A 23,767-nucleotide genomic window follows, 5' to 3' on the forward strand; every position below is an offset into this window, starting at 1 on the left:
ATCTTTCAGTTCTGTCCCCTAAGAACACTATGATCCCCTAAGAATCCAACTGGACATTCCTTCACTCTACCCAGGAGAGGAATGAGATGGAGAAAGGCAGCAGCAGCATGGACACAAGTGTCTGGGATCAGGCGAATGCATCTGATGAGTTAGCTACTTCACTGCACACCTTAAGCCCCACAACCAGGGCAGGTCACCACACATCCCAGGACTCAGGGTTCACCCACAAAACAGGTACATCATCATCTGCATCAGTGACTTTACAGAGATGCCATGAGGACTGAACCATATAATACAGGAAAGCTACACAACCGGTTAACACCTGGGTCATGGACCAAACCCAGGTCAGAAACACGCCTCCAACATTGACAGGAAACAGGAAATAAGCCGATGGTTGTCTGCCCTGGAACAGCCCTTGGCCTCCTCAAAACCATACCTGGCCCAAAGCAACATTTGGCTATATCCTAGCCACGAGAAAGCTTTCAGGGATTCCATAAAAAGGCCATAAGGGGACATTCATACACTTTCCCTCTGACAGTGGTCAACTGATGCAGACCACCACAGGCATACATGACCTAAGATCTTTCTAAAACTGAGGTTTCCAGGTCAGCTTTACGGCTATACTTACCACATGTAAAAATACTGGGAAAGCTGGGAGACGATGCCCAACTTTCTTTAGATTTGCAGGCAGCCCCTATAGTAAGCCAATCTAACAACACACAGGGCTTTTTCCAGCAAGATCCACTTACAACTGAAATGTGAAAAGCCAGGTGAAGGAACCCGGGTTTCTACATTTGAACACTCCCCTTCTGAAAAACTGTTCTCCTTTTTCACTAGCTCAGCTGTTATCTGTGGTTAAGGACTATAGAGAAAATAATCTATTTCCTCCCTACAAGTTTAAGAAATGCCCCTCAGTCTCTGACAATATGAGACTACAGCACCAACATTTCAGTCTATACTGAACTATACTGTAACTATTTTGGCAGTGTGTGTTTTGTTTTAAGAGGCCATTCTCTTTCATACTTCTTCAAGCACATTAAATATATGTGCTTTTATCAGACAGTGAAAAGGGAAAATCAAAGCTTTAAAGCCCTCCAATAACATAAGCTTCCTATCTGTAAATGCACTAGATGGGAATAAAAGTGAAAGATGCCAACAGCTTGCCATGATCAAAATTTCAGAATCATAGAATTCTGGGGTTAAAGACAGCTTAGATGCTGGCCTAGGTCCCCACAGTACAGACAAGGAGCTCAAAGCCCCATGATCTACCCACAACCACATAGCCCTCCGAGGCAGAGATGATACTTCACTGAGGAAGCAGGCAAAGCTCTGACCCCAGCAGTCCTGCCCCCAGTCTAGCCCCCTGTCCAGGCATTTTGCATGTACCACAAGGGGGACAGTCCCTAGGAGAGAGGAAGTATCCTGAATGCTCAAGAACACATATTCAGGGTTGGCACGGAAGTCACTGGCGGGATTGGAAAACTTCCCAAACCAGATCTAAGATCTGATGAGGAAAGCCTTTCCAAGGCAGTTGAAATATATATTATTTCATAGCTTAAACACCTGCTTTGTGACAATCACCAGAAAAAAGAAGGAGACTGGGAGAAGAACAGGAAGAAAAATGAAAAATCTCCCCCTCTGATTTCCTGTGTCTGCTTAGATCACCCTAAAATAGGGAGCCTCCCTAATGCTGACTTTAATGAGGACCTTTCTAAAGCTGGTCCAACTGGTGTTCAAGTCCCCGGACTGAAAAACAAGTTTATGAGTAGCAAGGTCACCTGATTCTAACCATGTGCATGCTGTTTACTCCAAGATGACAGGCCAGTGGCTGCTACAACTTTGATGAATGATGCAAAGACTCTACTATCCCTTTGAAGCCTTCAGGGGCCTCTATATGACTAAATGCCATAAAAAAGAACCTTGAATGCAGCAAGAGTGTAAAAGAAGAGGGAAGTCACAAACTCCACACAACAGTGGTGGGACTCCATTCTAGGCACTGAATTGTTAATGTAAACTTGTTACTTGTTTCCCTGACCTTGAAGCCAGGTATTTCACTACATTATCACTAAGGAGAAGCACTCCCCTCCCAAAAAAGAGAATCACCCTCCACTCAGCCCCTGATCCCACCACAATGTACCTACTTGCCATGAAAGGCTGCTTTATAGACTAGGCCATGACCATAGCCAGGTAACAGAGGCACTCACTAATTCAACCCTTTGCAACCCAGACCCATGCAGTTCATCAGCTCACACCAGTCACAAGTATCAACCAGGAGACCTCAAATTCTGACTACAGGGAATAGCTCAGTGTTGGAGGAAAGAAGGTGGTCAGGAGGAGCTTACCCATCTCTTCCTTTGCTGACAATCTTCACCTCAAAGTAGTAAATGCCACAGGCAGCAGGTATGGGGTGGGTGGCGCGCACTGAGGCTGCATCTTTGTGGTTTTTGCCATGGCCTAATAGGAGAGGGCAAGGAAGAAATTTCAGCAGAAGGAAATGCAAATGGAAGCCTCATCCCTCTCTGCTCCACGTCAACTTCAGCCCTCCATGGCCAGAGTTAGCCCTTACATAGTCCAAGGAGTAATCAGACAAGTGAGCAAATACATACACCTCTCACCTTTGGCTCCTGAGAAGAGCAGCCCTGCCTGAGACACTGTCTCCCACACAAACCACAGGAGGATACATGCTCTGTGGGTGCATATATGAGAGATTTCCTAGTGCTGCTAGCAGAATCTCCAGAATACAGGCAACCTACTTGGGAGACCAGGGGAGGAAGAGGCAGCCTTGGAAGGCGCCCCCACAACTTCAGCACAGAATCCTAGGTCCTGTCTGGGATGTCTGGCAGGTGAGCAAGCTCAAGGGTCTCTGACTAATGGAGGGAATGTGACCATCCCTTTCTTCAGACATTCCTGAAACTAAGCAGTGGTGAAGGGCCTATCCAGAATTAGAGCTATTCCAGGACACGCAAGAAGGTCCAGCCCACCACTGGGTTTGGACACCTGTTGCGGTTCTCTTGACATCAGGTGTCTCAGGGCATAGCAGACTAGTAGGTCAATCCTAGTCGGCCTGGTCAGCTCCATCACCCTAGACACCCCGCAGGGGCTAAGGCCTAACCCAGAGCACTCGGGCTGGTGAAGGAACGTGATCCAGCAGGGGCTGGGCAACACAGCCACACTGCAGACGCTCTGGCCCTTCTACCCGGCCCCTAAACAGGCCGATACCTTTGTAGTGGACGCGGAGGTTGCCCTGGGAGAGGCCGATATAGTTGTACTTGTCCTTGGGGCTCCAGGAACGCGGTAGCGGCGTCTCGCGCTGGTTGACCGCGGGATACAGGCGCTGCAGGCGCCGGCTCAGTTCCTGCTCCCCCGGGGACGGCTGCCCGCCCCCAGCGCCCCCGCCGGAGGAGTCTCCAACCTGCGGAATCCCAGCTCCCGGGTCCGCCGTCGCCGCCGCCATCTTGGAGGGAGCTGCTATTGTGTCACTGGGGGCGGGGATGAGCGAGACCAGCTCCGCCCCGCTCAGCCAATGGCCAGCGAGCCAACCGAGGCCGCAGGGAAACCGAGTCCGAGTCCGGCACCTCTCTTCGGGCACCGCCACACCTCGCCACACTTCGGACTCCATATCCCACAATGCAGAGCTCTCCAAGGGCGGATCAGCTCGGGCTGGTAAGGAACTTTGGTAGATGTACTACAAACCTGCTCAGCCATAAGCTTGCTCGGCCGAGACATTGGAACACCGAAAACTACAGTTCCCGTTGGCAACGCGGCTGCGACCTCTCAGTTCGCCTCCCTCCCCCATGGCCTTGGTTTATCCCCCTGTGTCAGTTCTGGTCGCTAGGGTCATATCTGCTGTAGTGACTGACTCTGAGAAGACCCTGGGTCCGGGTCGGAGTCCACCCTTGCCACTCGGTCTTCCTTCCAGCCTGCCGACGAGAGACGAGGGGGCGTGACATAACCCTGACCCCGCCCCCGCCCGCTGGGCTGCTGGGACCTGGTCGCCATGACGACGGGCTGTACACTACCCTAGCTCCCTAAGCAGCGGGTACTGGCTGCCCTGCTGCCGTAGGATCATGGCCTCCCTGAAGCCACAGCATCTCAGCTTCACGACCACATCGAGGTAGGCGCTGGCCGGGCTGAGGGCGGAGAGGAGGGCTTGGTACTTCCAGAAAGAGAAATGGTACCTGATTCGCAGTTCTGCACCTCCTGCCTCTGTCCATTCGTCTGGGGCTCCAGCCCTGCGGGGTCATTGGTGCCGAAACAGAATCCCAGATGACTTCTCCGCCCAGGGAGGACGTTACATTCTAGTGCAAGGGCAGGCGCACTTTTTCATTATTAACAGCCAGCCTGTTTGTATTGAGCGTGTAATTATGTGCCAATTGCTTTATATAACACATTTAACCCTCACATCAACTCTATGAGGTAGTAATATCACCATTTTACAAATGAAGAAATAGAAGCCTGGAGCCATCGTATTTTACACATGTTTATACGTGTTGGAGCTAGGATTTGAACCCAGCCATGTGAGACTCCTTAACCTAAGCTTTTAGCCACAAGCATACACAGTCTCTTCACCCACTTTGTTTTTGACAAAGAAGAATCTCCAAGCAGCCCAGGCACACCCCACGGCTCAAAGTAGGTCCTGCCTGTATTCAGGGGTGAAGCAAATATGATTACAAGCTCTATTAGCCAGGAAAGCCACAAAGTATACATATTAAAACAAAAATTTTGGCTAAATACCTTTCCAGCTCTGGGAGTTCAGAGAAGGCCCTTTAAGTTCTGGGCCTCTGTTTCCATATCTCAAACACAAACCTCACCTCACATTGTTGGGAATATTCAGGCGACATATATGAAGCTCTCATGACAGTTCTTGCATGTAACAGGTGTTCAGTAAGTGTTTCAAGTTGTTCCTGGGTTCAATCCCCAGTACCTCCATTAATAAATAAAAATAAATAAACCCAACTACCCCCCCAAAAAAGAACAAAATAACCCTTGATATCACCTAAACTCTAATTCCCCAGGATCTGCTGCCTTGACAGAGAATGCCCACAAAAATCAGCAAATTAAATGCCAGCTTGATTATTTTATCCAGAGCTAAAATTAATCTACAAAACTCAGACAGCAGTCTTGAGAAAGAGTGTTGTTACCCAACACAGGAATGATTTAGGAAATTACAGTCATGTTTGAAAGGGATGTGAAAAAGACTCAGAAAGAGAATCCTCATGTATTTAAAGAAGGAAGCATAGGAGGGGAGGATATAGCTCATGTGCTAGAGCACATGCTTAGCATGTACAAGGTCCTGGGTTCAATCCCCAGTAACTCCTCTAAAAATAAATAAACCTAATTACCCCCCCCAAAATTAATTTAAAAAAAAGAGTAAGAAGTTTAAAAAAAATTAAGAAAGAAGCATAATGTAAGTAAAAAGCATAATGTAATTGCTGAAGCTGAATTTGGTGGCAGTACAAAACATCATTCCTGCCCATATTCTTCATTCACCAGTATTTAGTGATGTATAGTACACTGGGCCAAGCTCACTGCTTCCCTTAGAGGCATAGTATGCATGTCCGCCTCCAGCTCCCCTTAGAGCAGGGCCAGGATGATGAAGGATATTTCAGCATGATACATATGTCAGCAGGACCATCCAAAAGGGAACTTTGAATTGTGCATTTTCCTGGGGCAGGTTTCTCCTCCCCACTGGCTTTCTCCTTTCAACCTCACATTCCTGGCACAGTAGGTCTGTGGATGGAACTCAGCATCTTGACTTCACTCAGTACCAGGACATACCCGTCAAACCCACTGCCTGCCATTAGTTAAATAACTGACTTTTATCCACCTTTGAAGTAGAAATATAGATACCTGCTTTCCATTCCTCTCTGAGAATTGGTGTAATATATTTAATATAATACTAAAGAAGCCTCCTACGCTTTTTGGATAAGTATATAGACACTACCAATTATTCTTAAAGTTATTATTTAGGACTCTCCTTTGACACTTAAAACTAACATGTTACCTACTGAGATTTTCCACTTGACAATTTCTCAGGATTTGTAGATTTCTCCATAGTTTTCTTGTTTACCTTGCCTCATATAGTAGTCCCAGCAGGAGCAAAAAGAATAGTTTGGAAAATTGACTGGTCTTGACAGGAAGGTATGATTTAACCCAGTGAGCAGACAGATTGATCTGTTGCATGCTGTCTCAAACCCATGATGAACGTCTGGGCAAAAACGTCTGGTTTTCCACACCAGCTACTTATTTGACATGGTTTGCTTACATTTGTTCGATTTAGAGACAACCGAGGACTGGAGTTTGGGGTATCACTGCTCCATGAAGTAGGACTGAGGAATCCTGCAGGACAGGGTTTCCCAACTGGGTTCATGTTCCTGCTCTCACCTTCCCTGGAGTTTGGGTAGTCCTAGTCTCACTTTTATGGACAAAGAAATTTGAGGCTCAGGAGGTTAAACAACATGCCCAAGGTCACCAGCTAGCAAAGGGAATGAAGACACAAGTCTGCCTGACAGCATAAATCACCCCTACCCACCCCTGCCAAGGATTGCTGGGATTACTTCTTCCTTTTGTTCCACTGGGGTCTGCCTGCCCACATGCAGCCCGCCCTTTTGACCCCCAAATGCCTTCCTAGCTTGAGCAAGGATGGCTCTCTCAAGAAGCCAAGGAGTTAAAGACCTCCTTATGATCCACTTTTCTCTCATCCTGCTGTCATAATTAACAACTCTGCAGCTCCTTGCAGTTTACAGGCTGTTTTTACTTCTCTTTTACTCTTATTTAAACTTCACAATAGCTTTGTGAGATAGAAAAAGCAAGAATTGACTCCATTTCCTTATGAGGAAACTAGACTGAGAGAAGTCAAATGATTTGCCCAAGAGGGTTCCTATTGGAACCACAGGTGTCAGCCTCTGGGCCCTATCAGCCAGTGAGTAGAGGGTTGAGACTCTCACCCTAGCTCTTGGACCCCAGACCCTGTGCTTCTTGTCCTACAGCGCCTGCCTTCACACCTGACTGGTATCACAACCCCAGAATGTGCCAGTCACATGCATGAAACTGACATCACAGCCACAGCTGAACACTGAATGGAAGTGTAGACCCACAGGGTTCTCTGGGTGCGTGGTGAGGGTGTCCCACCACTACAGGAGTTGGTGAGACTCTGGTGATGGGGAGAAGGTTTCTGGGAATGAAGAAAAATGGTTTGAGCTCAGAGCCAGGAGCTTGTTGGCAGCATCTCTGGGAATATGGAGGCAGCACTGGGAAGACACAAAGCCTTGCTCTGAGGGGAAAGGAGGCCATGTCTTGTGGATCTGGGAAGGGTGGAAGTGCTCTCCCCACTCAGGACTGTCACCCACCACTTCCTTCCTCTTTCCTGTGCAGAACACACCTGCGGCCTTTAGGAGTGACCATAGATGATTCTCTCCTCACAGAAACCAAGAGTACTCAGAAACGCAAGCTTTCTCAAAAACGGAAGACACTGGTTAGTGGCAATGTTTTGTTGGAACCCTCAGATTTGGTCCCCAGATCCTTTCTGCCTCACTCTCTGCAGCCCCAAAAGCATCGTCCACCTGAAACATGCCCCACCAAGTGGCTTCTCCCCAGTCAGGGGAGTGTAGCTCAGAGGCTACAGGTGCTGGGGTGAGAGTGTGCACACTTGCCACATCTCACCTAAGAAGCCTTCCCAGACCTCCCTAAGCAGTAAGGGACTCAGCCCCTGCCCACTAATAACCTTCCCCAGCAACGCAGCATTCTGGAGTGGACATTTTTTCATCCAGCCTGCCATGTGCCAGGCACTGTGCTAGGTGCTAGGATGGTTCCACCAGATCTTCCATGGTCCTTCAGAGCTATATGACTGTATCTTTTTGTCTTTACAGCCACAGTGCCTGATGTGGTACTTGAGTGGCTGGCGTATGTTCACCATAAATGCTGTGAGTAGGTGTGTAAGCACAGCAGTAAAGGATGTTCCTCCATTGTGTTGTTGGCCCTGCATTAGAAGTAGAGACTCTTTACCAGCCTTAGGACAGGTTCTCCCTCCATTCCTGTTCTTTAAAGTTTTTATATAAAAAATCACACTGTCTTATTAAGTACTGAGGGGATTTTGTTGATATGATCATGATTATTTAATCAGCAAGCAGCCACTGTTCAAATCTTACAGATGAAAAATAACATTTGAGCAAACTTATAACTCAGGCTCACAGTGGAGAACTGTGGGCTGTGGTGATTTTCCTTGTGTGAGTGTGTCTTGTGTGGAGGATTTGGGGATACATGGGCTACACACTTTGGAAGACTGAGGACTTCCAACATGGGGACCCTAACTTCAGGCAGGGTTAGTGTGGACTCTTTGTGGAGACCAGGCGCAGCCACGGTCCCACAAGACCCGATTACTTGAGGCGCCCACACCCCACCCTCCTCAGCTGCCATCTATCTAGTGGACTTCGAGCTGGGCTGTCACTCCCTTTCTTGAGCCCGGCAGCAGCGACACCGTTCTCAACCACCAGAGGGCGATGTTTCCTCCCGCCGTCCCCAAACTCCCCCACCCCCAGGGCCGCCCTTCCAGTTTTCACCTGCAGGGGAAAGCAGAGAGCCTGGAGCTCCCAGGAGCAGCTCCTTCCAGCCACCGGCTTGTGGAGGTCTTACCAGCCATTAATAACCAGGCCAAGAAAGCAGCATATCCCTGGGAATCAAAGTACGGTGACCACGATTTCTCTTGGCAGAAATGGCAAACAGAACACGAGGACTGGCCTTTTGAAATGTGAAAAACCTATCATTAATTCACCAGGGTTAAGTGCTTGACAACTTCTCAGCTGTCTTCCAGGGTTACTTTGCCCTAATATAAAAATCACATACATTTTTGATAGTCTTTCAGAAAAACTTTTTCTAGCTTGATTTCTAAGTTTGGCTTCTCTCATTTTGTTCAGTTTATCTATTTCTACTTTTATTTCCTATTTTAAAAATTTTTATTATTGATAGTTTTTTCCTTTTCAAGCAACAGAGGCTTAAGGCTTTCTTTCCTAAGAGTGAAAGGATTTTAAATAATTAAATACCTTGTGAGTGTTTTTCTGATCATCTCCCAAACATTTTGAACATGTAACATTAGCATTTCTATAAGCACGCTGTATTTTTACCTTAAGTAATGGGTCAGGAAAAATACGAATTTAGTTTTAAATACCTATAAATGGTTAAGTGTTTTAGAGGTATATTTGTATTATTAGTTCTTATGTTCATTGCATTATATCAGCAAATGCAAGTTACATAGTTTTTCCTTGTGTTTTTTATTTTTATTTATTTAATGGAAGTACTGGGGATTGAACCCATGACCTTATGCATGCTAGGCACACACTCTACCACTGAGCTCTACCCTCCCTCCTAATTCAATATTCTTTTAAATTTCAAAGTAATATGTGCCTTGTAGGAAATTTTGAAAAATGCACAATTAGAGAAAAATAAGCATCCATGGTCTTATTGTTAGAGAATAATCATTATTTATTCTTTGAGAATCTTATAGAGAATAATAATCATCGGATTAACCTTTTGGATTATTTCCTCCATCTTTTCATTTTACCTGGTTGTGCTTATTCCCTAATTTCAGGCTTTACTTAACCCTTACAGCTATAGCATTAGTATATTTCCATGTTAAACCTCTTTGTAAACATTTCACAGCTGTATAACAATTTTCTATTTTTAGACACTTAGGAATTTTCTAATTTTTTCACAGCCATAAGTAAGGCTTTGAGGACCACCCTTATGCATAAAGCTGCCATTCCATCTCTGTCCCCTCTGCACTGGCCAGCCCAGACAGCCCAGACTGTACCTCATCCGGCCTGCTCTCCTTGGGCATCGGCCCCTGTTCACGGCTCTTCAGAACTCCTGCTGTTTCCCTGAGGTGTGGATGCTACCCAGGCAGTCTTTGTGCATCCCTCACTTTCCCTGACACATAATCCTCTCCCAGAGTGACCTCAGCCTCTCCCATGCAGTATTTCAAGCTTTATTGAAATCACTGACATCATCTCTTCCTCCCCTAAGATTAGCAGTACTCCTCTGGCCCCCTCCATTCAGGGCCCCCAACCCTTGTGACTTCCATTGGCTTCAGTTACTACCTGCTGACTTGTGATTATCAATTCACTTGTCATCCCACTTCCATCATACCCAGCTTCTCTCATATCCCAGAATCCAGTAGGGGCTGACTTGTACCATGGATCCAGAAACATTTGATGAACAAATTAATGACTGAATAGATGAACTCTAGAAATAGGCTTCACTGGGTCAGCAGTCATTTTTTTCTCTTACATCTTGACTATTTAATGCCAAGGTTAAAAAACAAGCTCATACATACTACCGCTTATACCCGCTACCCCTGCTCACGGTTCAAAATGAGATCCCACTGCTTCTACCCCCTCCCCCTCCCCCAGGAGGTAGAGCCCAGTCTCCTCCCAGGGTCCACAGCTCACCCTGCTGCACCTCGGCAGTCCTGTCTGTGTCAATCCGGCTTGAGACTGGGCCTGCCCTCCTCCATCTCTGTCTCTCTAGCTGGACTGTGTTGTGAGGGCAAGAGATGGTCCCAATTGGTACTTATGTCAGTTTTCATAGCACAGATATTCAATACTCACCCACACCTACAGAAAGGAAAAAGAGATCACCTTTACTGAGCTCTTAAAAGGTGCCCAAGTCTATGTAAACTACCCTTTATGCTTTCTCATTGCATCCTCACATCAATACAGTGCAATGGGGACTACAACCATCCCCATTTTAGAGATACCCATTTCTGAGACTCAGAGAAGTTAAGCTTGTGGTCACACAGCTAGCTAATAAGGGAAATCTGGGATTTAATCTAATCCCTCTCTAACTCTAGAGACCACAGTCTTAGTTATGAACCATATTGAGAAGTTGAGGGGGTAGAAAAAGGAGTGGAAGGAGAAGCCTGGAGAGGAGCATCAGGAAGTAGAGCAGCGTTGCCATGGTAAACCCACCTGTCCTTTCCTGTAGTCCGGTTCGTTCTCCACTGGCAGCCACCTGTCCCCATGGCCCACATATATCAGTGACCAGACCATTCTGCATAATCGAAAGCCCTGTTCAGATGACTACCAAAAGCGAGCGGGGTAAGCTAGGTTTAGCCCAGGGGTGGACGGATTGGGCCCAGAGACAGCATAGGGGTGTGTGCTACCCCTGACCCAGGGTGCAAGGGCCTGGCAGGGTGCCCATCACATCTCAGCCCACAACCCCCTGCAGTAGCTGGCAGCAGCAGCCCCTGGGCACTACCAAGCCAAGGTACCTGGAGCAACTAGAGAACTACCTACGCCAGGAGCTCCTCCTGCTGGACCTGGGCACGGATTCTGCCCAAGAGCTGAGGCTGCAGGTCAGAGCCACAGAATAACTGTGGGGAGGGTGGGGGGAAGGCTGGGAGGAAACCTTACTCACCAGGACAGGGCACTTCAGACCTTCAGGAGAGACCAGCCTCTCCCAGCTCTTTTGGGCTCCCCTCCTGGTAAGAGAAACATATTATATGACAAACCCAGAGAACAGGCAAGGCTACCTATATGGAACCAAAACTCCCCTGAGGCTTAGACTTTCTCACCTGAGTCAGGTGGCCTGGATACTGTCTCCAGTGCCTTCAGCTCTGTGATCCACAGCACCCACCTTGGGTCATTGGACATTAGTGAATGGAGCCTGAATCCTGGCAGTTGGGCAAGCAGGGGTCATACAATGTCCACCAGCCCAGTAACAATAGCCCCAAGCTTGAGCAACTTAGCCAGACACGTAGAGAGAAATCTAGGTGTAACCTAGATTCTGGTGCATATTAGGGAGGGACTCATCCAATCTCTGCTCAGAGATGGCAATGGGGAATCCTTGACTTCTGACTTAGTCACTGACAGAAGCATTTGCTGAGCATTGTCTATGTTCCAGGACCTGGATGGGTCTCACGGGCTGAAGGAACCTCACCAACCAGGAAGCAGAAGCTCAGAGAAGGCATCCAACTATGTAGTAGGGGAGCTAGGATTCAACCTTGGGGCTGATTCAGGAGCCTGTGCTCATTCCAGTACACAATGTTGCTTCCAAACGCTTCCTGTGTGTCCAAGTGGGACAGGAAACCACACCTCTACTTGGAGGCTGGAATGCAAGGCGAGAGCCTTCAATCTTCTCTGTCCCCACAGGGCTGTAAGATGGGGAGGGGTGCTGGTTAAGAGGCCAACTGAAGCACAGTGCATGGAGGAAGCTGGCTGCCTGGAGGGCCAGATAGGGGGCTCAGGCAGACTGACTGAAGTCATCTGCCAGGCCTCAGAAACAGCAACAGGAGAGGTCTCCAGAGAGCAGGTGAGACAGAACTGCCCCTCAACTCTGTGGCTGTGACAGACCCAGATGTGCCTGGAGCATTTATTTGAATGTGAGTCACCAGGCAGCTTCATGTTAGAACATTTCTAAGCCAAGCGAAGGAGAACTTAGTTCCTACTGAGAGTGGTAGCTATAGGCCAGGAGGTGACAGTTTCCCTTTTCTTGCCAGCCTTACAGAGAGATCTTTGAATTCTTCATAGAGGACTTCAAAACATACAAGCCATTGCTCTCCTCCATCAAAAATGCGTATGAAGTGATGCTCGGTAAGACTGCAGCCTCCCTGCCTGGGCCCAGCCTAGAAGAGGCAGAGAATCCTACTCTGCCTTTCTGGGGCTCTGCAGCAGGGCTGGGGCAGCTACAAAAGTGGCTTTGAGGTCACCAAGCCCCACTCAGCCTTTTTGTTTACACTGTCCTATCGTAAGGCACCCCAGGGCAACTGACCACCTCCCATTCTTGAGAAGCATGATGGGGCAATATCAGTAGGAAATACAGCACCTTTTCTATTAAGAGTTAACCTAGAAGGGAGTGAGTACCTCTGTGAAGTGATGAGGAGGCTTCCCTCACCAGGCTTACCAGGTGCTGCACATGGTGCAGCTGCAGAACTAAAGGCCATATGGGGAAAGGGTATAGGTGAGACCCCAGTCCTCATCTGGACTCTGTCCCAGGTTTAAAAGCAAGTGCAGAGCTCACAGTGAAAAAAAATGTGACAATGAATATATGTATGTTCATGTATAACTGAAAAATTGTGCTCTACACTGCAATTTGATACAACATTGTAAAATGACTATAACTCAAAAAAATTTAAATAAATAAAATAAAATAAAAATAAAAGCAAATGCAGAAAGGCCTTAAGCAGGGACTGTGCTCTGAACAGCTATGCATAGACTCCTGGAGTTTGCAAGGGACATAGCCACTCACTGTGACCTCAGGATTAGTGTCTCCTGACAATTTATCTTCCATGGCCCTAAAGGGACTGTCCCACCTGTCCCTGCTTAGCCCACCAGAGGGAGAAGATTCGGGCTCTGGAGCCCCTGAAGGCCAAGCTTGTCACTGTGAATGAGGACTGCAATGAGAGGATCCTGGCCATGAGGGCTGAGGAGAGATACGAAATCTCCATGTTGAAGAAAGAGAAGATGAATTTGCTAAAACTCATTGACAAAAAGAATGAGGAGAAGATCTCATTGCAGAGTGAGGTGAATGAGAGTAATGTGGTAACCAACTCCCTGGATACCTGCCACCCCCACCCCAGGGGTGACCTCGAGGCCTCTGGCACTGAGGTGACCCCCTAGCTCTCTCCACCCTTCTGCCTGGAATGACATACTGAGCCCCCTCTCCACGTGCTGCTCTCATCTATGGCTCAGCACTGGCTCGGTGTGGCCCCAAATGCCAGCAGAGTCCTGCTCCTTGGCTGCCAGGCTTTCCCCACAGGAGAGAGCTTTGGCACTTTGCGGGACTCTGGAACGACCAGTCTCCTCCTTTGTTTACCTTTCATGTTCCCAGGTCCTGGTGGGGCCACCCAGGACCCCTCCATCCCCTGCGGTGACTAGCTGCACACGGGGCTCCAGAGACAGCCCCTGACCACACAGCCACCTTCTCAACAGGTGACCAAACTGAGGAAGAACTTGGCTGAGGAGTACCTGCACTATCTCAGCGAGCGAGATGCCCGCAAGATCCTCATCGCAGACCTGAATGAGCTACGGTACCAGCGGGAAGACATGTCACTAGCTCAGTACCCAGGTAAGCCTGTGGTGGGTTTCTCTCCCCTGAGGGGGCACTGGAGAGGGGTCCACTCAATCCCATTCATTCAGCTCTCCTAATATCTGCTCATTGCATGCCTATTCACGATGGGAGATGGCCCTGCTGCCCCCTGGGTCTGCTGATCTTCTAAGCTGGCCTGAGAGTCACAAACTTGTTTAAGAGGCAATCGCTGGCAGCTGAGGTAGCCTAGACTCCCTAAAAGCAGGACAGTCCTGGTACCCCACATCCTGGGCTTCTCTATTTGAGTCCGAACCCCTATGCTGGTAGCACCGTGGAAAGGCACAGGGGTTCCCAACCTGGGAGAGCAGGAAGGCCTGGGACATGTCCTGAGGGACACTCAACCCTGCCCTGGGCTACAGGCTCCAGAGCCAGGGTAACACGAGCTGGCGGGCCCCCTGGCAGGCATCTGGGGGGAGGACCCTGTGAAGTTAACAGTGGCTCTGAAGATGGCCCGGCAAGACCTGACCCGCATGCAGATGGAGCTCAACACCATGAAGGCCAACTTTGGAGATGTGGTGCCCAGGAGGGACTTTGAAATGCAGGAGAAGACCAACAAGGATCTGCAGGAGCAGGTGCTGGTGGGCAAGCAGGGTAGGGCAGGGTCATACAGGTGGGTAGTGAGGACTAATCACCTTGCCCACAGCTGGACAGCCTGAAAGATGACTATGAGGAGGTCCGTAAGGAGCACGAGATGCTGCTGCAGTTGCACATGAGCACGCTGAGAGAGCGGGACCAGTTCTATGCTGAGCTGCAGGAGATCCAGCGCACCTCCACACCACGGCCTGACTGGTCCAAGTGCGAAGGTAATGCTGGCTGTTGGGGCCCCAGGGACTGCTCAGGGGCATGGTCCGGACTCCAGCTCCTTCTTCCTACCTGCAGATGTGGTGGCTGGGGGTCAAGATCGCTGGCATGTGCTGGCCGAAGGCAAGAACAGCGACCAGTTGGTTGACGTGCTCCTGGAGGAGATTGGCGAGGGTCTGCTCCGGGAGAAAGACTTCTTCCCTGGTTTGGTAGGGGAGTCCCTGGGCTCAAGAGGCTTGGGGCCAGAGTCAGAACAGCCAGGCCTTACTGCTGAGACTTGAGGTTCTGCCAGAACTATATGGGGCTCTGCACTGCTTGAGGGTGGGGCTACAGGCAGGCCCAGAGATGAGCTGACACTCTTCCTTCCAGGGCTATGGTGAATCTATCCCTGCTTTCCTTCAGTTTGATGGCATTGTGGAGAACAAGAAGCCAACCAAGAAGGATGTGGTAAACATCCTCAAGGATGCCTGGAAGGAACGTATTGCTGAGGAGCAGGTCAGATTTCACCAGCCATTTTGGCCTGGTGTGGCCCCCTGAGTCCTCCAGGGGGCCCCTCAAGGTGCTAGGGAGCAGGAAGGAGGGCCAACCAACTGTGGAGCAGGCTGATCAAGCAGTCTTTCCCTACCGTGCAGAAAGAGAAGTTCTCAGATTTTTTCTTCAATTTCCTGGAGCGTCGCTTTGGGCCTAGTGATGCCATGGCCTGGGCTTACACCATTTTTGAATATATCAAGCTCTTCCACTCCAATGAGGTCATGAGTCAATTCTATGCAGTCTTGATGGGAAAGGTGAGCTTGGGCCTGGCCCTCCACCCTTTATGCTCAGCATAGGCCAGCTCTATCCCTGTCCCTACCCCTTTAGGAAACAGCAAGACAGTCAATGCTTCCCTCCCTACAGAGGAAAGAAAGTGTATACATCAAGCAGAAGGAGACAATAGCACAGCTGCTGAAGGAGATGACACATGCTGACAGTCAGAATGAGGGGCTACTAACCATGGAGCAGTTAAGGTGAGAGACCAGTCGGGCCACCCCAAACTCCAGCCCAACATGTCCTCTGGCCAGGTCCCTGGCTGTGCAGGGGGAAGGGGAGCCTGATGGGAAGGGCCAGAGCTTCAATGCATGCTGCCCTTTTGAGCACTAGTGGAGCTGGCAGAAGGATGCAGGGAGATGGGTAGGCAGGCCTCAGCCAGGCCCACTGGCCCTCTTGTCTCCCTATAGCACTGTCCTCAGGAGCACCTTCCCCTTCAAGAAGGATGAGAAAATTCAGGAATTGATGGAGGCAGGGGGCTGGCATCCCAGCAGCAGCAATGCAGACTTGGTCAACTACCGCTTATTGTTTATGGAGGTGGGTCAAGGGCCCAGGAACTTGCCCAGCCCTGCCCTAGCCTCTGTTGGACCCTAGCCCATGTACCCTCACCCTGCCTTGTGGCCCCTTCCCAGGATGAGGAGGGCCAGAGCGTGCCCTTTCTGCAAAAGCTGTGGGAACAGTACCTGAATGAAAAGGATGAGTACTTATACGAGCTGAAGCAGGAACTGGGCCTGGAACTGTGAGTGACCCTGGGGCCTTCAAGCTCACTTAGCCATAGGCAAGTCCTGCAGGCTGGGCCATGGGTGGCACCTCAAGCCCCTGGGTCTCCCTATGCACCGAGCTTGCTGCTGGACACTATATACTGCTCAAGCCTGGGAGAGGGCATCTTGGGGTCTGGAGTACAGAGAGGAGGGTCAAGGCCTGTTTCTCTCTTTCCCTGGTGGGCAGCCATGATAAGGTGACTCTGCCTAAATTACATGAGGCCCTGATGACCATTGATCCCAGCCTAGACAAGCAGACCCTGAATGGCTATTTGAGCCAGGCCTTCCAGTTCCCTGTGACAGAACTGCCAGAAGAGGGTGAGGAAAAGGAAGAGGGCACTGTGATACAGCTCCAGACTGCACTGGAACAGCTTCAGATGAGTGACGTTAGGCGTATGGGGCCTCGAGAGCAGGAACCTGCAACCTAAGGCTGCTCTGGGCAGCCTCAGTGCTCCCGTGCTGCCAACTTCTGACTGTTGGTATAAAGTTGTTTGTTTGAATCCATGCTATTCTCTAGGTTATGCTGGGGAATCAAGGGGAGGGGGGTTGGTCCCTGCCTAGCTGGTCCCAGGACATGTACCAAAACACAGCATATTGTTTGTGACACTTTATTGATGCTGGGGGACAGGGAGGAAACTTGGAAGTGTATGTGGGGCCAAAGGGCCCCAGGTGGGGAGAGGGCAAGTGTTGAGACCTGGCCACTACTGGGCAGGGAAGACAGAGTTGCCACTGAATGCACAAGGGATGAGCAGCTGCCGGTACTCCAGGGGCAGGTGCCGCTCCACAAGCACGTGCAGGGAGACTTGGTCAGTGACCAGACCCTGCCTGCAGCAGAGGAGGATAGAGAACGACAGAATCAGGGCCAGAACTCCCACACCCAGCACCTCCCTGCTTCCGCCCGCTTACCTTCGCATCAGCAGCTCCAGGTCCTCTGGCCTCACAGTCTTGCGGCCAGCATGAGCAGCAAATACCTCCAGGTCATCACAAAGATGCTGAAAGTACTTGTCGAGGCTGCCAAGAAGGTTGGGGTAGAACAGACTAAACAGACTGTTCATGATCTGAGGGGCTTCTCCCCCAACTCCAAGTGTCCAGGACTCACCACTTCTCCACCATCTCAAGAGACTTCTTCTCCATGGGCATTTTAGCATAGAAGCTAAAGAGTTTTGCATAGTGGTTCAGTCCGGTCTTGTAGGGATCTTGACGGGGCCTGGGGCCAGGGATTCGAGTTCTGGGAGGAAGCCTGGCTGACAGAGTCTCCGGAGGCTCAGAAGTTAAGCTGGGGGCAAGGAGTGAACAGAAGTAGCTGAATTGCTACCTGAAAATGCCCTTAATCAAAGATAAGTCTTGCTGACTCCTGCCAAGATTGGGGCCCTTGTGTTTCTTGGCCAGCCTGGACCAATAGCTGAAATAACCATTTCTTGGGGGCAGTGGGGACAGGGAGCCATGTAGAAGCCTGGTGTTTCCCTGGGGCCCTGATCCTCCACGGACTGGACACAATGCTCTAGTCTAGCCTCATCATACAAACCAGTACTTGCTCAGGCTCATGATCCCCAGGCTTTGGCATAGACATTCCCTCCCTCAGCCCATTGCTGCCTGTCTGGTTTTATTACTCCTTCTCCAGGAGATATTCTGTGACTACACACTAGCCTAGGCATTTTCTCCTACCCAGGCTCCTCTAAGCCCCTGCAAACAGACACCAGGATGACATACGTGATCTCGGTGAGCCCCACCCAGCCCACCTCAGGGTGCTCTGCTGAGTAATCATCTGTATACCTACAGGAAGAATGATAACCCTATGGTGCCAGTGCCAACCTCAGTTCCTAGCCCCTTCCCAAGAGGCCCATGTGGAAGAGGGTTGTAGGATCTTACACTGCAGTGCTAGGCGGTGGAGCTGGCTCAGGAAACTGAAGTCGTCTGGCCCGAAGGAACTCTGGGGTGCTGGAGGCCAACTCTGGACTTGCTGCAGGGGAAGGGCAGGGATATAGAAGGCTCAGGCCTGACCATCTCACCCAACCTTGAAGGCCCACAGCCTCCCTGTCCTGTTCTTCAAGGGCCTCATCTAGCTCTGGCCAAGCAAGGGATCATTCAGTTTCCTTGGCCCAAAACTACCTGTGCCTAGAAACACAAGCCAGGTAATCCGCTCCTCCAAGGTCAGGGACATAGCTGTCACTTACCCACCCACTCCCTGATCCCTGCACTGGGCCCCTTACCTGTCCTGCCAGGGGTATCTTCATCCCCTGAAGATCCTTCTGGCTCCTTGGCCTCAATGGCCCCCTGGGACCCCTCTGCTTCTGTCACCTCTGTGTGTTCTTCAGGCTCTTCTGCTCTGGCAGATCCTTGTGCTCCTGTTGCCTCCTCCACTTCCCTCATGCTCAAGCCTTCTTTCATCCTTCCCTCTGCCTCCTCACCAACTCCATTCTGTAAGGGCTCTACTCCATCTTCTCCAGAGATATTACTGCTGGTGTTTGGAAAGCCCAGAGCAAGAGCACCAACCTCCTCCACCTTTCCTGCCATAAGCTGGGCTGGTTTCCCAGGACCTAAATCAAGGGGAGAGAACACGGGCTAGAGAAGCAGTAGGCCAGGGCTGTAGCTCTAAGAAAGGTAAAGATGGAGTAGTAAAACCTAGTCTAGCCCATCAAGGAGAAAAGGTCAGAGGCATCCCCAGGGTACTGGTTTGGAGTCTCCTGGTCCAACATTGACTCTGCTCTTGGATGGAGGTGGGATCAATAGCCAGGTACCCAGTGGGGAGGGGGCACACAGATGGGCCTGAGGAGGAAAAAACCACCAATTCTTGCTCATGCTAGGTTTGGATCGAGGCCACATGCCCCACAAACTCACCACTGTTCTGCAGCCTAGGCCCACTGCTCCATGTCCTGTGACCGACAGCCCTCTCCACATCTTTAGCCCCAGAGTGAGAGGGGCAAGGCAGGGAGTGTTGCACACTGGGGGAACGGCCAAGCAAGGGCTGGGAGAAGGGCTGTGTGTCCTCCAACACTGTGTCCGTTGGCAGAGTGGTAACAGGGGTTCTGAGGCTGTCACCTGGAGATCAAGGGCCAGTTGGCATTCAGTGTTTTGCAGGCCCACCTGCTGCTACCCAGTCACTAGGGCCTGCGTAGTGGGCCCACAAGTTTGCCTGAGTGACCTTCAGAAAGAAGACTACCTAGTGCTCTGAGACTAATCTCCCTTCCACAGCTCTCCTTGCTTACCTTCCTGCTCCTTAGCCTGGCATTCCCAGGCTCTACAGCTTGCTCCACCCAAACTGCTCACCCATGGCTGTACTCTCCACTCTCTGGGCCTGAAACCCTTCTCTTACTCTGGTGAACTTGACTTGTCTTCTGGAATCAGGCTCCCAGGTCAGCTCTGACTGACCAGCCGCTTTCAACCTCCCAATAAGCTCCAATCACCATACCACACCCCTTTCCTACCCTCAGCCCCATAGCTCTTCAAGGATATGAGGTCCTGGAACATACTGGAAGACTAAGACTGGGCCCCAGCAAGACAAGAGGCAACTTGTGGAAAGAAAGCAGAAACTCCTCATAGACCTACTGGCCAGGCTTGCTCACTATCTTTGACCTGAAGGAGAGAAGAACAACCCTGGACTCAGCAGCATCTCCTATCTCTTGTTGGGGGAGAGCTTTCTCCACAGGCTGGAAGAAGAGAAATCTCAACTTTACCTGGAGGAGCCAAGGCCAGGGAAGTATCTTGCATATCCTGCAAAAATGTACCCACATCTACAGCTCGGCGGGTAGGAGGTCTGCGGGCCAAACCAGGTCTCTTTACTGACTGTGGCTGGAGAGGTGTGGCAAAGGTCAGGTTGAGGGAGCTGGTGGGAGGGACAAGGCACAAAGGAAAGTTAGGTTCCTGAGGCCCAATCCTCCTCCCCCAGCCTAGGATTCCCCCAAATGTTCTGGTGCTCTCATCTCTTATAACACAGCTGCCATGAAGTAAGCATGGAGCAGTATGGCCAGATTCCATTCTAGTCAGCACCTTCTTCCCCAAGACTTTCCTCCACCAACCACTAGAACCGGCAACAGCACCTGGTGATGGAAGAGGCATCAGCATTCCCATAAGGCTCTGCAAGAGGATATAAAAAGAAACCATAATAAGTTACCCAGGCCTCTCTCAGGCCTCCTCAGCCTCTCCAAGAGGACAGGAGAAAGAGTGACCACAGGTGTTGTCCAGGACCTCACCTTGAGAGAGAGGCAGCCCCTGGTCCATTCCTTGCTGAAACACTGACAACCTCAGCCTCTGCTTCCTTCTGCCAGGAGCCAGCAGACCTGGAGCCAGAGTTGTTGAGGGTTCAACTTCAGGAAGTTGCAGCTCCAGGCTACAAGAATGGAGCTTATCTCAGACAGGCCAGGACACCCAATTCTGGCTCTTGGGGCCCCCAAAAGGCTCCCTGACCAGAGCTCCCCAACAGCCCAGTCCAAGGGGGGAATTCACTGTGCACCTGCCCCGACTGCTTTCCCGTCTGGAAGTCTGGACCACCTGTGGTGCTGGCACTGGCTTCACCACTGATTCTGGCAACACGATGGAAGATTCCGGGGCTGCATAAATAGCAAGGAGAAGATGCGGCTGGCAGGGCAGGCTGCCCTAAATGTAGGATACCATAGGATTGGTACCTGGTTCTGACCTGCAGGCCAGTGCTCACTCACCAGTTAATAAGATGTTCTTCAGCAGAGTCCGGGGTGTCTGTTCCTCCAGGTGTCCACCAGCTTGAATATGGGCCAATCTGTCAATAGACTTTGGGTAACAGCACCAAGCAATCAGTCTGTTCCTTTGCCTTGAGTCCCTCAAGGTGGGGTCCAGAGCAAAGCTAGAATTCAAGAGCTCCCTGAAGGCAACCAGAGCTTTCTAGTGGTCAGTGGGTGGGGCACTTACCCTGGCTTTATGAGAACGACGCCTGGCAGTCATCTTTGTTTGGCTCCTCAGCTTCTTAGAGGAAGGTGTTTCAAGTAGGGCTCTCTGGGCACTGTGTAAAGACCAGCAACTCTGAGAATTATGTGGGGAGGAGGAACTAGAGGAACTAGAGATGTGTTTTCATCAAGAATCTTAGCTGAAATCCTTTACCCTCAGGGACAGGGACTTGGGAACCACGTGCCCCTCCCATAGCCCTGTTTCCAGCTCTGTCAACAGAATTGTAGGTGAAAGGAAGCCCGAACAGTATGGGAAGAGAAAGGGGCTGAGGAAGGCTTCACACAGGTGACTGTCAGAAGTAGAGGTTAACTGCACAGACAAGAGGAACAATTAGAAGAGTATTCATTCTAGACACTAAAATAACAATCCAAAGATATTTAAGTATTTTTGAACCTTTTAAGTACTTGTCAGGGTCTGATAGAAACTTCCACATGAGTCACTATAGCCCTTGTCTCTCTAGTCCAATTCCCTCTCAGACTTCAGAACCACATAAATGTTCCCAGGGCACAGCTCCCACCTCATCACTCGTAGGTCTAAAACCTATAATGAATGGCTTTCCATTGTCTATAAAGGAACTGCACTGCCCCCAGGAAGCTGGGAGATGCCATATTCCACACCCTCTGTACCATGAGCTCATCAGAGCCCTCGCCCACTGCCACTCCCACCAAGTCAGGCCAAATTTCCTGCTCCCTCGCAAGGCATCTTTTCAGTTCCTGCCTCCTGACTTCCGCCCAGGCTGTGCTCTCCAGCTCCTTTCCCATCTTCCAACTTGGAACCGCCTGGGAGGCAATTCAGGGCAGATGCCTGGACCCACTCTGGAAAACTGGCGTAGAGAACAGATTCTGAGCACCCATCTTTCGCTCCAGAAGCGGACCCCCAAAGACGCCAGCATGATTGAGCTCTGTGATCTCGATTCGCCTGGAGTCCCAAGGCTGGAGACACAAACAGCTGACCCGAGTCCAGCTAAGGGAAAGGAGCCAGTTCTCAGAGCCCCGGGCTCTGCTCCTTTCTGAGAGTCAGTTTCCCTCTCCAAACAGGTTCCGCGCTGGACTCTACCTCCCAGTTCCTCTGGTTGCTCTTGTGCTGGGGCAGCGCCCTCACACACCTAGTCCGAGCACTCCGGGGTCGCCGCGGAGTGAGCGGATCCGCTGTATCCAGCACGCGCCGTAGTAGCGTGCGCGTCGTAGGCTCGCAGTCCAGGCTGTAGCTGTCCGCCATCGCCTCAGCTGTCCGCCCTCCCAACCGCCGAGTTAGCCGCGGCAGCCGCCTTCCCGCCGCCTCAATCAAGCCAACTCTCGCGAGGCTGCCGCACAGCCCCACGGGAATTGCAGTTGCTGCCGGCTGCGCTCGGCGCTAACCGTGTGATTGCAAACTGGCTTTGCAAGCAGCCTTACCTTGAGCCTGGGCAAATATGTGTAACCAGTCAAAGCCTCGGTTTCCTCATCTGTAAACTGAGGATGATAACCACCTAATTGGGCGGGTGGGGGGATGTAATGATTCAATAAGATAATGTTTAACTCACGATCTGACACATAGTAAGCCAGTCCATCAGTAAACAGCACTCACTATTGTTAGAATGTCTCTCACTCCCATCTCTTTCTCCAAAGATGAGAAGAGACACATTTAGGCCACGAAAAAATAACTGCAGTCTATACGTGACCTCGTCAGATACGCATTTGCGAAAACCAATGTGTCTATAGGATCTATATCTATCACAAGAAATCAGTTTGCAGGCTTGGAGGCTAGTGGGGTGTTTGAAACCCAGTAGAGATGTTACGATCTCCAAACATGCGCAGTTCTGAGATGAATTCGGGCTCACGAAAGTTGTTAGTGCTGGAGACTCCGTTATCATATTTTCACCAACTGATGGCCTCCTCCCTCTCGTTCTCAAATTTTCATGGGAACCGAATTAGAACTTGAGTTCTGAGTATTGTGTGAAGTTCTCTTTCTTGCTCCTAAATCAGGTGTAAAGTATCAGATACTGGAAAGAGGCATGGTCTTATTTGTGCTTGTGTTGAGAAACAATAGGGGAGGATATAGCTTAGTGGTAGAGTGCCTGTTCAGTATGCATGAGGTTCTGGGTTCAATCCCTAGTAACTCCACTAAAAATAAACAAACCTAATCACCCCTCAAAATAAAATAAAATGTATTTTGAAAAATAAATTTTAAACAAGGAAAAAAACAGAAAATAAGATTCTTGCTTCTTAAAATAAGAGAATTGCAGAAAAAAATCATATTAATATTCCTTGTCATTTAGAGTTGACCTCTGTGTTATCTGACTTAATTTGCTAGCCCTTTGCAGGCACATTTCCACAGTCACTATCAACCACCTAAGTGCAGTATGTATATATTTATTTATTATTTGTAATGCCTTGAACTGGATAATATGGAAAATACACAAAAGT

The 23,767-nt window shown here is 50.0% G+C and overlaps 3 protein-coding genes across 11 annotated transcripts in view; 1 reads left to right on the forward strand and 2 right to left on the reverse strand.

Moving 5' to 3' along the window:
* RANBP10 (RAN binding protein 10) overlaps window positions 1-3,776 on the reverse strand; it is a 60,478-nt gene extending 56,702 nt beyond the window's left edge. Inside the window, exons 1-2 of the mRNA XM_006180608.3 lie at window positions 3,220-3,776; window positions 2,343-2,454 (exon numbers count right to left, since the gene is read on the reverse strand). Of these exons, the coding sequence (XP_006180670.2) occupies window positions 2,343-2,454; window positions 3,220-3,619 (512 nt within the window). The 5' untranslated portion in view covers window positions 3,620-3,776. The remainder of the gene's footprint in view (window positions 1-2,342; window positions 2,455-3,219) is intronic.
* On the forward strand, window positions 2,601-17,039 carry TSNAXIP1 (translin associated factor X interacting protein 1). 9 transcript variants are annotated; one of them, XM_006180607.3, is made up of 17 exons: window positions 2,601-2,843; window positions 3,920-4,114; window positions 7,375-7,474; window positions 10,978-11,090; window positions 11,221-11,347; window positions 12,491-12,584; window positions 13,318-13,514; window positions 13,923-14,058; window positions 14,482-14,651; window positions 14,723-14,882; window positions 14,959-15,089; window positions 15,250-15,375; window positions 15,513-15,665; window positions 15,775-15,884; window positions 16,095-16,221; window positions 16,317-16,423; window positions 16,633-17,039. In XM_006180607.3, exons 2-17 carry the CDS (start codon window positions 4,068-4,070, stop codon window positions 16,871-16,873), a joined length of 2,139 nt encoding a protein of 712 aa, XP_006180669.2. In that variant the 5' UTR covers window positions 2,601-2,843; window positions 3,920-4,067; the 3' UTR covers window positions 16,874-17,039. The 9 variants fall into 9 exon arrangements, with proteins under 9 accessions (XP_006180669.2, XP_014411282.1, XP_014411281.2 ...); XM_014555795.2 differs by lacking the exons at window positions 2,601-2,843; window positions 3,920-4,114; window positions 7,375-7,474; window positions 10,978-11,090; window positions 11,221-11,347 and adding an exon at window positions 11,496-12,303 and having other exon boundaries at window positions 16,690-17,039; XM_032486568.1 differs by lacking the exons at window positions 2,601-2,843; window positions 3,920-4,114; window positions 7,375-7,474; window positions 10,978-11,090; window positions 11,221-11,347 and adding an exon at window positions 11,497-12,303.
* Window positions 17,040-22,666, reverse strand: CENPT (centromere protein T). The gene is made up of 13 exons (XM_014555793.2): window positions 22,468-22,666; window positions 21,327-21,417; window positions 21,101-21,188; window positions 20,896-20,992; window positions 20,636-20,772; window positions 20,483-20,519; window positions 20,120-20,268; window positions 19,284-19,484; window positions 18,656-18,982; window positions 18,315-18,405; window positions 17,545-17,721; window positions 17,352-17,456; window positions 17,040-17,270 (listed from the first exon to the last, which is right to left on the reverse strand). Exons 1-13 carry the CDS (start codon window positions 22,578-22,580, stop codon window positions 17,147-17,149), a joined length of 1,737 nt encoding a protein of 578 aa, XP_014411279.1. The 5' UTR covers window positions 22,581-22,666; the 3' UTR covers window positions 17,040-17,146.
* Window positions 22,667-23,767: the final 1,101 nt, after the last annotated feature.

This window comes from Camelus ferus, chromosome 9 (genome assembly GCF_009834535.1).
Source record: "Camelus ferus isolate YT-003-E chromosome 9, BCGSAC_Cfer_1.0, whole genome shotgun sequence".
NCBI lineage: Eukaryota > Metazoa > Chordata > Mammalia > Artiodactyla > Camelidae > Camelus > Camelus ferus.

Bases quoted from the DNA above. Each gene is read 5' to 3' on its own strand.
- TSNAXIP1 (XM_032486568.1), top strand. From the start codon at position 11,887: ATGTTCCAGGACCTGGATGGGTCTCACGGGCTGAAGGAACCTCACCAA. The intron at 14,652-14,722 runs GTGCTGGTGGGC...CCTTGCCCACAG, and splicing joins ACAAGGATCTGCAGGAGCAG to CTGGACAGCCTGAAAGATGA. The intron at 15,376-15,512 runs GTCAGATTTCAC...CCTACCGTGCAG, and splicing joins AACGTATTGCTGAGGAGCAG to AAAGAGAAGTTCTCAGATTT.
- CENPT (XM_014555793.2), bottom strand. From the start codon at position 22,580: ATGGCGGACAGCTACAGCCTGGACTGCGAGCCTACGACGCGCACGCTA. The intron at 20,773-20,895 runs GTGCACAGTGAA...CCATTCTTGTAG, and splicing joins CGGGAAAGCAGTCGGGGCAG to CCTGGAGCTGCAACTTCCTG. The intron at 19,485-20,119 runs GTAAAGTTGAGA...CTTGATCTCCAG, and splicing joins CCTGGCCTTGGCTCCTCCAG to GTGACAGCCTCAGAACCCCT.